The sequence below is a fragment of the Schistocerca cancellata genome, chromosome 1 (genome assembly GCF_023864275.1).
Source record: "Schistocerca cancellata isolate TAMUIC-IGC-003103 chromosome 1, iqSchCanc2.1, whole genome shotgun sequence".
Lineage (NCBI taxonomy): Eukaryota > Metazoa > Arthropoda > Insecta > Orthoptera > Acrididae > Schistocerca > Schistocerca cancellata.
Window position 1 is genome coordinate 1067259486 of NC_064626.1, and position 13697 is coordinate 1067273182.

The following is a 13697-nucleotide window of genomic DNA, read 5'->3' on the forward strand; positions in this document are numbered from 1 at the left end:
TTTGTACAGTATTCATAAAGGTACTATATAATTTTCGTCTTGTACTTAATAACGACGTGCCGCGCGGGATTAGCCGAGCGGTCTCGGGCGCTGGAGTCATGGACTATGCGGCTGATCTCGGCGGAGGTTCGAGTCCTCCCTCGGGCATGGGTGTGTGTGCTTGTTCTTAGGATAATTTAGGTTAAGTAGTGTGTAAGCTTAGGGACTGATGACCTTAGTACACATTTGAACATTTTAATAACGACGGAATGCTTTTTATTGTAATTGTAAACACAATTCTGGGTGCTTAAAATGGGGCAAATGATAAGATAAGAACAGGAAAAGACATTTTATTACACTATTTACAACAAAAATAGACAAACAAATAACTCAACTGAAAAAAGAATCAGAGGAAAACTTGCTAGGTGACTTACATGTTGAGGGGAATAATAGAAAAGGTAAACAAAACTGTAATTGTTAATAACGACGTGACACTGAAGGATAATACGACAGCTCGAAAAATCTGAAATCTGTACAAAGGCAACAAATATGTTGACGATAAATTACTGAACTATGATATAATACATAAAAATATCACGCCATGACGATAGTGATTATGGCACGGTGCTTTACAAGCGTAGTGACTGTATTCATTATGGTGCTGGAGGAGAAATTAAAATAAATAAGTATAATGGTAGTTACAAATGAACCTGCAATATATGATACAAAGCATTACAGAATACTTCAGGGATATAAGACGAAAAGAGAAGAACAGGTTGAGAATGGAGAGCTGTATCACGTGACTTGGGAAACCCGTTTGACGTTATGAGGTAAACAGGTGTCAGTGCACAAGGGCAGCAGGTAGAGGACGAGCGGCTGTTGGTTCTGGGGCTACAGCATGCCCGTGTAGGCGGGGCAGCCGTGCGTGATCCGGAAGACGACGTAGAGGGTACCGGTGTTGTACCAGTGGTACAACGCCAGCACGACCAACGCGTGCCAGATCTGGTGCGACGAACCCACCACGTCCAGACGACCTGCAACCAACAACACACGTTATTCTCCCTAGTTCAATACTACTTGTTTGTGATTGTGTTGAGTTAAAGCAAAGAGGACTCTAGCGTAACTCTAGCGTAGTACAGGTTTTTGACAATGCAGCTGAACGTCATAAAATGTGCATGAATTTTAATTTTATTACAGTGTTTAACACATCACATCGCTTTAATTTTATCCATAGCTGAATGAATGTTAGGTCGCCGTTGTGATTCAACAATTTAAGAGGGGTAGGACGTCAAACGGGCCGTCTTGGAGAAGGAGAGACACCACAGGACATTTTATTTTCCACTGTCTATACTTTTATGAATAAATTCAGAAAACTTTGTCAGCATGACCAGGAAGGATTCAGGATTCACAATAATAGCAGTGGGAGTTCAAAAAAATAACAAAATAATTTTTTTTACATTTGAAAGTTCATCATTTTTTCACTTCTATTTGCTGCGTTTGTTGCTATAGGTACACGTTTCATCATAAGTAAGAGAGATTCTTCGATGAATTTTGCACAACATACAAACCATACTTACAGGTGTATGAAACTCTAGAAATTATTTAATTTTTGAAAAAATGAATGTGCTGTTACATTTTAAACTTCATCTTTAGAAAAGACTCAAATTATATATGAAACTTCCTGGAAGATTAAAACTGTGTGCCCGACCGAGACTCGAACTCGGGACCTTTGCCTTTCGCGGGCAAGTGTTCATATCAGCGCACACTCCGCTGCAGAGTGAAAATCTCATTCTCAAATTATATAGTTAATAATCTCGATTTTTACGACAGTTTTTAATAGATTTGGAAAATTCTAGAGTTTCATACATCTGTAAGTATGGTTTAAATGCTGTGCAAAATTCATCCAAAAATCTCCCTAACTTATGAAGAAAAGTGTACTTATAGGAACAAATGCAGCCAATGATAAGTGAACAAAAGGTGAAATACAAATGTAAAAAATAAATTATTTTCTTATATTTTTGTACTTCCACCACTATAAGTGTAAATCCTGAATCCTTTCTGGTCATTCTGACAAATTTTTATGAATTTATTTTTAAAAGTATAGACAGTGGAAATTAAAAATTCCTGTGGTGTCTCTCCTGCTCCAAGTCGTCCCGTTTGACGTCCTACCCCCTCAAAGGTATATTTAGGCACAACCACAGTTATGAAGTTACGATCACCTTAATACCTGATCACATTAAAACTAGGGATTCGGCAGAGCAAGCTTCCAGTTTCACGCATGACGAGAATCAGAATATCTTATCGAACAAGAGCTTCAAAACACATATTATGTGTACAATTTTGCTTCCGCCGTTTTTTTCTCAAAATTTGAGGCTTTGTTACGAAAAATTTACAAAAAACTTACGATTCGAAGTGTTGGCCATCGCTGGTCACTACTGTCTCCCACCTTTCTGTCAGCAGACGAACTGAGAATAAGTCGAAGAAAGACGAAAGTAATAAGAAGTAGCAGAAATGAGAACAGCGAGAAACTTAACATCAGGATTGGGGCTCACGAAGTAGACGAAGTTAAGGAGTTCTACTACCTAGGCAGCAAAGTAATCTACACTCCTGGAAATTGAAATAAGAACACCGTGAATTCATTGTCCCAGGAAGGGGAAACTTTATTGACACATTCCTGGGGTCAGATACATCACATGATCACACTGACAGAACCACAGGCACATAGACACAGGCAACAGAGCATGCACAATGCCGACACTAGTACGGTGTATATCCACCTTTCGCAGCAATGCAGGCTGCTATTCTCCCATGGAGACGATCGTAGAGATGCTGGATGTAGTCCTGTGGAACGGCTTGCCATGCCATTTCCACCTGGCGCCTCAGTTGGACCAGCGTTCGTGCTGGACGTGCAGACCGCGTGAGACGACGCTTCATCCAGTCCCAAACATGCTCAATGGGGGACAGATCCGGAGATCTTGCTGGCCAGGGTAGTTGACTTACACCTTCTAGAGCACGTTGGGTGGCACGGGATACATGCGGACGTGCATTGTCCTGTTGGAACAGCAAGTTCCCTTGCCGGTCTAGGAATGGTAGAACGATGGGTTCGATGACGGTTTGGATGTACCGTGCACTATTCAGTGTCCCCTCGACGATCACCAGTGGTGTACGGCCAGTGTAGGAGATCGCTCCCCACACCATGATGCCGGGTGTTGGCCCTGTGTGCCTCGGTCGTATGCAGTCCTGATTGTGGCGCTCACCTGCACGGCGCCAAACACGCATACGACCATCATTGGCACCAAGGCAGAAGCGACTCCCATCGCTGAAGACGACACGTCCTCGCCGATACCCCAGGAGCAACAGTGTCCCTAATTTGCTGGGAAGTGGCGGTGCGGTCCCCTACGGCACTGCGTAGGGTCCTACGGTCTTGGCGTGCATCCGTGCGTAGCTGCGGTCCGGTCCCAGGTCGATGGGCACGTGCACCTTCCGCCGACCACTGGCGACAACATCGATGTACTGTGGAGACCTCACGCCCCACGTGTTGAGCAATTCGGCGGTACGTCCACCCGGCCTCCCGCATGCCCACTATACGCCCTCGCTCAAAGTCCGTCAACTGCACATACGGTTCACGTCCACGCTGTCGCGGCATGCTACCAGTGTTAAAGACTGCGATGGAGCTCCGTATGCCACGGCAAACTGGCTGACACTGACGGCGGCGATGCACAAATGCTGCGCAGCTAGCGCCATTCGACGGCGAACACCGCGGTTCCTGGTGTGTCCGCTGTGCCGTGCGTGTGATCATTGCTTGTACAGCCCTCTCGCAGTGTCCGGAGCAAGTATGGTGGGTCTGACACACCGGTGTCAATGTGTTCTTTTTTCCATTTCCAGGAGTGTATGAGGGTCGGTGCAAGAAGAACGCAAAAGCTGACTAGCATCGGTAAAAAGGGCATTTCTGGCCAAGAGAAGTCTACTGGCATCAAACCTAGGTGTTATTTTGAAGAAGAAATTTCTGAGAATGTACGTTTAGAGCACAGCATTACACGGTAATGAGACATGGGCCATGAGAAAACATGAACAGAAGAGAATCAAAACATTTTAGAGGTGGTGCTACAAATGAATGTAGAAAATTAGGAGAACTGATAACGTAAGGAATGAGGAGGTTCTCCACGGAATCGGCGAAGAAAGGAGTATACAGAAAACACTGATAAGAAGAAGGAACAGGAACTTCCATGCTACTAGAGGGAACTGAAGAGGATAAAAACTACAGAAGAAGACCGAGATTTTAGAATACATCCAGCAAATAAATGAGGACGTAGTTTGCAATTGCTACTCTGAGATGGAAAGGTTGTCACACGAGAGGAATTCGTGGCGGATCGCATCAAATCAGAAAGAAATCGAATTGGGCGTCTTTTGAGGAGGTCCATCAGTCGATTCAATTTAGCATTTTTTCATATGATAAGAGATACTGATCAGCCAGACCGTGTGCCTTGGATCGAAAGAGGTGGTAGCCAGAGGTAGCATTGTCTGGAGGATGCGGTGGATGGGGAACGATTTCCCATTTCAGCGTTTCCAAGTATGTTTTGACCGGACATGGGGCCGAGCATTGACATTCTGCAAAATCTCCTTTTCTGCATCTACATCTACGTGATTACTCTGCTATTCACAATAAAGTGCCTGGCAGAGAGTTCAATGAACCACCTTCAAGCTGTCTCTCTACCGTTCCACCCTCGTACGGCACACGGGAAAAACGAGCACTTAAATTTTTCTGTGCGATCCCTGATTTATCTTATTTTATGTGTGATGATCATTTCTCCCTATGTAGGTGGGTGCCAACAGAATGTTTTCGCAATCGGAGAAGAAAACTGGTGATTGAAATTTCATGAGAAGATCCCGTCGCAACGAAAAACGCCTTTGTTTTAATGATTGCCACTCCAATTCACGTATCATGTCTGTGACACTATCTCCCCTATTTCGCGATAATACAAAACGAGCTGCCCTTCTTCGTACTTTTTCGATGTCATCCGTCAGTCCCACCTGATGCGGATCCCACATCGCACAGCAATACTCCAGAATAAGGCGGACAAGCGTGATGTAAGCAGTCTTTTTAGTAGATCTGTTGCACCTTCTAAGTGTTCTGCCAATGAATCGCAGTCTTTGGTTTGCTCTACCCACAACATTATCTATGTGATCGTTCCAATTTAGGTTATTTGTAATCGTAATCCCTAAGTATTTAGTTGAATTTACAGCCTTCGGATTTGTGTGACTTATCGCGTAATCGAAAATTAACTGATTTCTTTTAGTACTCATGTGAATAACTTCACACTTTTCCTTATTCAGGGTCAATTGCCACTTTTGGCACCATACAGATATCTTATCTAAATCATTTTGCAAGTCGTTTTGATCAACTGATGACTTTACAAGACGGTAAATGACAGCATCATCTGCAAATAATCTAAGACGGCTACTCAGATTGTCTCCTATGTCGTTAATATAGATCAGGATCAATAGAGAGCCTATAACACTTCCTTGGGGAACGCCGGATGTTACTTCTGTTTTACTCGATGACTGTCCGTCTGTTACTACGAACTGTGACATTTCTGACATGAAATCACGAATCCAGTCGCACAACTGAGGCGATACTCCGTAGGCACGCAGTTTGGTTAGAAGAAGCTTGTGAGGAACCGTGTCGAAAGCTTTCTGGAAATCTAAAAATATGGAATCAATTTGACATCCCCTATCGATTGCACTTATTATTTCATGAGTATAAAGAGCTAGTTGTGTTAAACAAGAACGATATTTTCTGAAACCGTGCTGACTATGTGTCAATAAATCGTTTTCTTCGAGGTACTTCATAATGTTTGAGTACAGTATATGTTCGAAAACCCTACTGCAAATCGACGTTAGTGATATAGGCCTGTAATTCACCGGATTACTCCTACTTCCCTTTTTGGGTATTAGTGTGACTTGAGCAATTTTTCAGTCTTTAGGCACGGATATTTCTGTGAGCGAGTGGTTGTATATAATTGCTAAATATGGAGCTATTTTATCAGCATACTCTGAGAGGAACCTGACTGGTATACAATCTGGACCGGAGGCCTTGTCTTTATTACGTGATTTAAGCTGCTTCGTTACTCCGAGAATATATACTTCTATGTTTCTCGTCTTGGCAGTTATTCTTGATTGGAATTCAGGAATATTTACTTCGTCTTCTTTGGTGAAGGAGCTTCATGCCGATCGCTGTGTTTTGGCCGTTTGTCTTTCAGTGCTCTGCTCAAACGCATCAACAGCTTTGGACAACGATCTCCTGCCATTGTTGGTAGCTTCGTAAACCTTCTTACTTCCGTTGCCATGCCGGTCTTCGATGACAAATTCACTAATGTTGAAGCTTTGAAACCAATCTCTGGACGTTCTTTCACTAATAGGAGCCTCACCATAGGTATCACCCAGCATTTTATGAGCCTCAACCGCAGATTTCTTCATGTTAAAGAAGAAAATCAGCACTTCCCGCAAATGAAAAGTATTGGTCACGAAGTTGACATATGCAATCGAGAATAACCTTATGACGCAATCACAAATCGTCTAATACTTCGATGGCGTTATGTTTACAAATGCCTAAGCTTTCTGCTTGACACTTACGATCTACCACATGCAACACCATTTGCCGCTACTGACATCTACTGCAAAACGGCAGAAGCAAGATTGTATACATAGTAAAATAGTCTGAATTTTTTACTCATGAATAATTTTTGTAGCTCTTATTTGACGAGGGATTGAAATTTTTGCGAATGATAGCTTGCTCTTTCGAAAGGACCAGATTTAATGTAATCATATTTTAAAATGATTAACAGTAACGGAAACCAAGAAAAAATTGGGGAAAAGGAAGTGAAGTTCGTGGAGAAGAGTTAAAAACATTCATCTTTGTCGATGACATCGTAATTCTCTATGCGACTTAAAAAAGCTTGGTAGATCAGCTGAAACGGATGGATAGGTCTTGTACACAGGTTGTAAGATACACAGAAAGAAAAGTGAAACGAAGGTAACGGAGTCGTGTCGATTTAAATCAGATAGCACTGAGGGAATTAGGTTAAGAAATGGGACAACAGTAGCAGTAAACCAGTTTTGATATCTGCACAGAAAAATAACTGACTATGCACAAGTCACAAGTAAAGAAGACGTAATACGCAGACTGACATGTAAATACAAGAATTAAGAAGTTCTCTCTAAAAGTATTTGTCTGGAGTGTATCCTTATATGGAAGAGAATGTGAAACATAAACAGTACATGGACAAAAACGACAAGTTTTCCTGTTATTAATCACTGTTTGTTTATATCCACAGTGCGTTTCAAAGGTTTAAACCTCCTTCATCCGCTGGATTCATATGTGTTAAGATGACGTGTGTGTTGTATTACGACTTTGGGGTAACCTGTGGCACTGTCTAGTGAAAAAACACAATTTCAGAACACGGCTCTGTGGAGGTCTTCGACTAAAAACTAAACGTAAATGTAAAAGTGAAAAATAAAAAAAAAACAAAAATAGAATGTCTCCACTGGTCACGGGTTCCTTTCACTGTCGTAATGAATCACACATAATTTCAGATGTTTTATTTTTCACACTTACAGTTACGTTTAATTTTCAGTCGAAGGCCTCCACAGAGCCATCTTCTGAAATAGTGTTTTGTTACTCCACTAGACAGAGGCACAGGTTACCCCAAAGTCGGAACACACATGCCGTATTGGCACATATAAATCCACCGGATGATGGAGGTTTAAATCTTTGAAACGCTTTGTGGATATAAATGAACAGTGACTGGTAACAGTAAAAGCTGATATTTCATTTGATATCGGTAACAGTCACGGTAAAGCCTAACACAAAATGTTCGCGTAAAAAATAAACAGTATAGACAAGAATAGAACAGCCGCTTTGAAATGTGATGTTAGACAAGAATGCTGAAGGATAAGTGGGTACATCAAGTAAATAACGAACAGATACTCAATCGAATTGAGAGAAAAGAGCTTAATGGCACAGTCTAACTAAAGAAGAAGTTTATACGACACACCCTGAGGCATCAAGGTATAGGTATTTTGCTAACGGGGGGAAAATTTTTTTGGGGGGACGGGTAAAAAATGTAGAACGAGACCAGGATTTGACTAGAGTAAGCATACTCAGGGGGATGTGAATTGCAGTAGTTATGCAAAGATAAAGAGAGTCACATAGGATAGATTATCATGGAGAGCCGCATCAAATCTTCTTCTAAATGAAGATCACAACAATATTATCATCTACTACGTTAAACATTTCTATATTTTAAAGCTTCCGTGATGTAATACCTCGTAAGTTGTTCCCGACGTTATGCTAATGGCATACTTTTAGTTTTGGATCCTCATTTGTTGCTGCTGCATGTTGGTTCTCCTTCGAGAGCTATGATTTCATGCATATACTTAGCAGACGTAATTTCGCATTAATCGATTGTTCCACTGCTTCTCGGCAGAGCAGTTACATACTGAAGATCGAAAAGCAAGCAAGTTGTACTTTGTTCAATTAACGTATGTTTATTTTCAACCGGATTTCACCATATTATGCTATCATTTGGTAACAATCGAGTAATGTCTGCAAAGACAGAAGTGTGCAATAAAGCAACCCTTGAAAACTAAACGCGTTAATAACTGCACTGGCCGCGCGGGGTAGCCGCGCTGTCTAAGGCGCCTAGCCACGGTCCGTGCGGCTCTCCCCGTCGGAGGTTCGAGTCCTCCCTCGGGCATGGGTGTGTGTGTTGTCCATAGCGTAAGTTAGTTTAAGTTAGATTAAGTAGTGTGTAGGCTTAGGGACCGATGACCTCAGCAGTTTGGTCCCATAAGACCATACCACGAATTTCCGAAAATAGCTGCACTGAATTCTTGATCACGATATTAGACGGGAATGCCAAATCGAGAGTTCACGACTCGTGTTACGTATCGAATATGTTATGACCAGATCGAGGCTTTTACTCTCTGGTGCGTGGTACAACTGTATGGGGAAAAAGAAATTGATACTAACGGACACATTTAAATACAAACAACACATGAAGTCTAATTTTTAACATGAGACAGATATTGTAAGTTTCCGGAGATATGTGGTTCCAGATTTCCACCCATAGGTCACGAAAATCCAGTACATTGCGGGTGGTTTCCTTATACGCGAAGAGATGGGGCCTGCAGAATCGCAGCTGTATTGCTTTGCCCGATAGTGTCCCAGATATGACCCATCGGATTCAGATTGAGCGAACATAGTAGACAAGACATAAACGTGAATACACTATCGTGCTCCTCAAACTACTGTGGCACTAGCCTGGCCTTGTGACAGGGACAATAATCTTGCTTGAAGGTTCCGTAGCAGTCGGAGAAGACATCTACATCTGCATCTGTACTCCGCAAGCCACCTAACGGTGTATGGCGGAGGGTACCCTGAGTACCTCTATCGGTTCTCCCTTCTATTCCAGCCTCGTGTTGTTCGTGGAAAGAAGGATTGTTGGTATGCCTCTGTGCAAGCTCTAATCACTTTGATTTTATCCTCGAGGTCTCTTCGCGAGATATACGTAGGAAGGAGCAATATACTGCTTGACTCATCGGTGAAGGTATGTTCTCGAAACTACAACAAAAGCCTGTACCGAGCTACTTAGCGTCTCTTTTGTAGAGTCTTCCACTGGAGTCTATCTATCATCTCCGTAACGCTTTCGCGATTACTATATGATCCTGTAACGAAGCCCGCTGCTCTCCGTTGTATCTTCTCCATCTCTTCTATCAACCCTATCTGGTACGGATCCCACACCGGTGAGCAGTATTCAAGCAGTGGACGAACAAGTGTACTGTACCCTACTTCCTTTGTTTTCGGACTGCATTTCCTTAGGATTCTTCCAATGAATCTCAGTCTGGCATCTGATTTACCGACGATTAATTTTCTATGGTCATTCCATTTAGATCACGTCTAACGCCTACTCCCAGATAATTTGTGGAATTAACTGCTTCCAAAACGAGGATAATGGAATGTAGTCGAATTAAGTCGGGTGATGCTGAGGGAATTAGATTAGGAAATGAGACACTTAAAGTAGTAAAGGAGTTTTGCTATTTGTGGAGGAAAATAACTGATGATGGCCGAAGTAGAGAGGCAAGGCAATGGCAAGGAAAGCGTTTCTGAAGAAGAGAAATTTGTTAACATCAAGTATAGATTTAAGTGTCAGGAAGTCGTTTCTGAAAGAATTTGTATGGAGTGTAGCCATGTATGGAAGTGAAACATGGACGATAAATAATTTGGATACGAAGAGAATACAAGCTTTCGAAATGTGGTGCTACAGAAGAATGCTGAAGATTAGATGGGTAGATCACATAACTAATGAGGAGGTATTGAATAGGATTGGGGAGAAGAGGAGTTTGTGGCACAACTTGACTAGAAGAAGGGATCGGTTGGTAGAGCATGTTCTGAGGCATCAAGGGATCTCCAATTTAGTATTGGAGGGCAGCGTGGAGGGTAAAAATCGTAGAGGGAGACCAAGAGATGAATACACTAAGCAGATTAAAAAGGATGTAGGTTGCAGTAGGTAATGGGAGATGAAGAAGCTTGCACAGGATAGAGTAGCATGGAGAGCTGCATGAAACCAGTCTCAGGACTGGTTCAAATGGTTCAAATGGCTCTGAGCACTATGGAACTTAACTTCTGAGGTCATCAGTCCCCTAGAACTTAGAACTACTTAAACCTAACTAACCTAAGGACATCACACACATCCATGCCAGAGGCAGGATTCGAACCTGTGACCGTAGCAGTCGCGCGGTTCCAGAATGAAGCGCCTAGAACCGCACGGCCACCGCGGCCGGCCTCAGGACTGAAGACCACAACAACAACAACTGCTTCCAGTTGCTGACCTGCTATATTGTAACTAAATGATAAAGGATCTTTCTTTCTATGTATTCGCAGCACATTACACTTGTCTACATTGAGATTCAATTGCCATTCCCTGCACCATGCGTCAATCCGTTGCAGATCCTCCTGCATTTCAGTACAATTTTCCATTGTTACAACCTCTCGATATGCTACAGCATTGTCCGCAAAAAGCCTCAGTGGACTTCCGATGTTATCCACAAGGTCATTTATAATTATTGTGAATAGCAACGCTCCTACGACACTCCCCTGCGGCACACCTGAAATCACTCTTACTTCGGAACACTACTCTCCATTGAGAATGACATGCTGCGTTCTGTTATCTAGGAACTCTTCAATCCAATCATACAATTGGTCTGACAGTCCATATGCTCTTACTTTGTTCATTAATCGACTGTGGGGAACTGTATCATACGCCTTGCCGGCCGGTATGGCCGAGCGGTTCTAGGCGCTACAGACTGGAACTGCGCGACCGCTACGGTCGCAGGTTCGAATCCTGCCTCGGGCATGGATGTCTGTGATGTCCTTAGGTTAGTTAGGTTTAAGTAGTTCTAAGTTCTAGGGGACTGATGACCTCAGATGTAAAGTCCCATAGTGCTCAGAGCCATTTGGACCATTTGGATCAAACGCCTTGCGGAAGTCAAGAAACATGTCATCTACCTGGGAACCCGTGTCTATGGCCCTCTGAGTCTCGTGGACGAATAGCATGAGATAGGTTTCACACGATCGTCTTTTTCGAAACCCAATTAGTTAGTATTAATAACGCTAGTCTCCAGAAAAGTCATTATACTCGAACATAATACGTGTTCCAAAATTCTACGACGCATTAAGGGATGCAGGAGGTCCACAATAATGTTCACGTAGTCCGCAGCTTTCATGTGTCCTTCGATTGGTAACACAGATGTCATCGGAGCCCAGATGGATGTCGTCCATGGCGTAAAACTGTCCCCATCGGGCTGCTTCCATGGAGCAGTGCATTGTTCCGAACAGGAGCTCATCCTGGCGAGCTGCATATGCCGGCACGGTCATCGAACTGCTGTAACAAGAAACGTATCGTCCGACTAGATGACACATTTCCATCGATCCATGGTCCACTCTCAATGATCCTGTACCCACTGACACATTAAGGTCGTAACTGACGATATCGTACGATCAGCATGGGAACACGTAGGCGGCGCCAGCTGCAGTTCCCTGTGTTCAATAATGAGCGCTGAACGGTGACTTCCGAAATACTTGTCGTGAGATCGCTGCCTATCCTGCATTACAGAGTGGACAAGCCTCAGGTCTACTGTACTGATGTGTGGATGTCCAACACCTCGTCGCCTACGCGTAGCCTCAACATCTTTCAACCTCCTGTAGAAGATTCAAGAGTAGCCATTTCGGAGATATCTGTTCCCAGGCATCAGACCATAACAGTCTGTCCTATGTCAAAGTGGTTTTCTTCATTTCCGTACTATCAGTAGAATCATTCATCATTCGACTCTGGTACCTCACATGCTTTCCTTATGAGGTTATGTACTGGTTATGTACGCCACCAGGTGGCATTCTGCGTCGCCTTGCGCTGCGGGCATAATGTTTTATACACTCCTGGAAATTGAAATAAGAACACCGTGAATTCATTGTCCCAGGAAGGGGAAACTTTATTGACACATTCCTGGGGTCAGATACATCACATGATCACACTGACAGAACCACAGGCACATAGACACAGGCAACAGAGCATGCACAATGTCGGCACTACTACAGTGTATATCCACCTTTCGCAGCAATGCAGGCTGCTATTCTCCCATGGAGACGATCGTAGAGATGCTGGATGTAGTCCTGTGGAACGGCTTGCCATGCCATTTCCACCTGGCGCCTCAGTTGGACCAGCGTTCGTGCTGGACGTGCAGACCGCGTGAGACGACGCTTCATCCAGTCCCAAACATGCTCAATGGGGGACAGATCCGGAGATCTTGCTGGCCAGGGTAGTTGACTTACACCTTCTAGAGCACGTTGGGTGGCACGGGATACATGCGGACGTGCATTGTCCTGTTGGAACAGCAAGTTCCCTTGCCGGTCTAGGAATGGTAGAACGATGGGTTCGATGACGGTTTGGATGTACCGTGCACTATTCAGTGTCCCCTCGACGATCACCAGTGGTGTACGGCCAGTGTGGGAGATCGCTCCCCACACCATGATGCCGGGTGTTGGCCCTGTGTGCCTCGGTCGTATGCAGTCCTGATTGTGGCGCTCACCTGCACGGCGCCAAACACGCATACGACCATCATTGGCACCAAGGCAGAAGCGACTCTCATCGCTGAAGACGACACGTCTCCATTCGTCCCTCCATTCACGCCTGTCGCGACACCACTGGAGGCGGGCTGCACGATGTTGGGGCGTGAGCGGAAGACGGCCTAACGGTGTGCGGGACCGTAGCCCAGCTTCATGGAGACGGTTGCGAATGGTCCTCGCCGATACCCCAGGAGCAACAGTGTCCCTAATTTGCTGGGAAGTGGCGGTGCGGTCCCCTACGGCACTGCGTAGGATCCTACGGTCTTGGCGTGCATTCGTGCGTCGCTGCGGTCCGGTCCCAGGTCGACGGGCACGTGCACCTTCCGCCGACCACTGGCGACAACATCGATGTACTGTGGAGACCTCACGCCCCACGTGTTGAGCAATTCGGCGGTACGTCCACCCGGCCTCCCGCATGCCCACTATACGCCCTCGCTCAAAGTCCGTCAACTGCACATACGGTTCACGTCCACGCTGTCGCGGCATGCAACCAGTGTTAAAGACTGCGATGGAGCTCCGTATGCCACGGCAAACTGGC

General features: G+C 44.3%; 1 protein-coding gene across 1 annotated transcript in view; it reads right to left on the minus strand.

Annotated features, from left to right (window-relative positions):
- Positions 1 to 288: 288 nt before the first annotated feature.
- LOC126162945 (progestin and adipoQ receptor family member 3-like) overlaps positions 289 to 13697 on the minus strand; it is a 121226-nt gene continuing 107817 nt past the window's right edge. Inside the window, exon 8 of the mRNA XM_049919781.1 lies at positions 289 to 1013. Within this exon, the coding sequence (XP_049775738.1) occupies positions 871 to 1013 (143 nt within the window). The 3' untranslated portion in view covers positions 289 to 870. The remainder of the gene's footprint in view (positions 1014 to 13697) is intronic.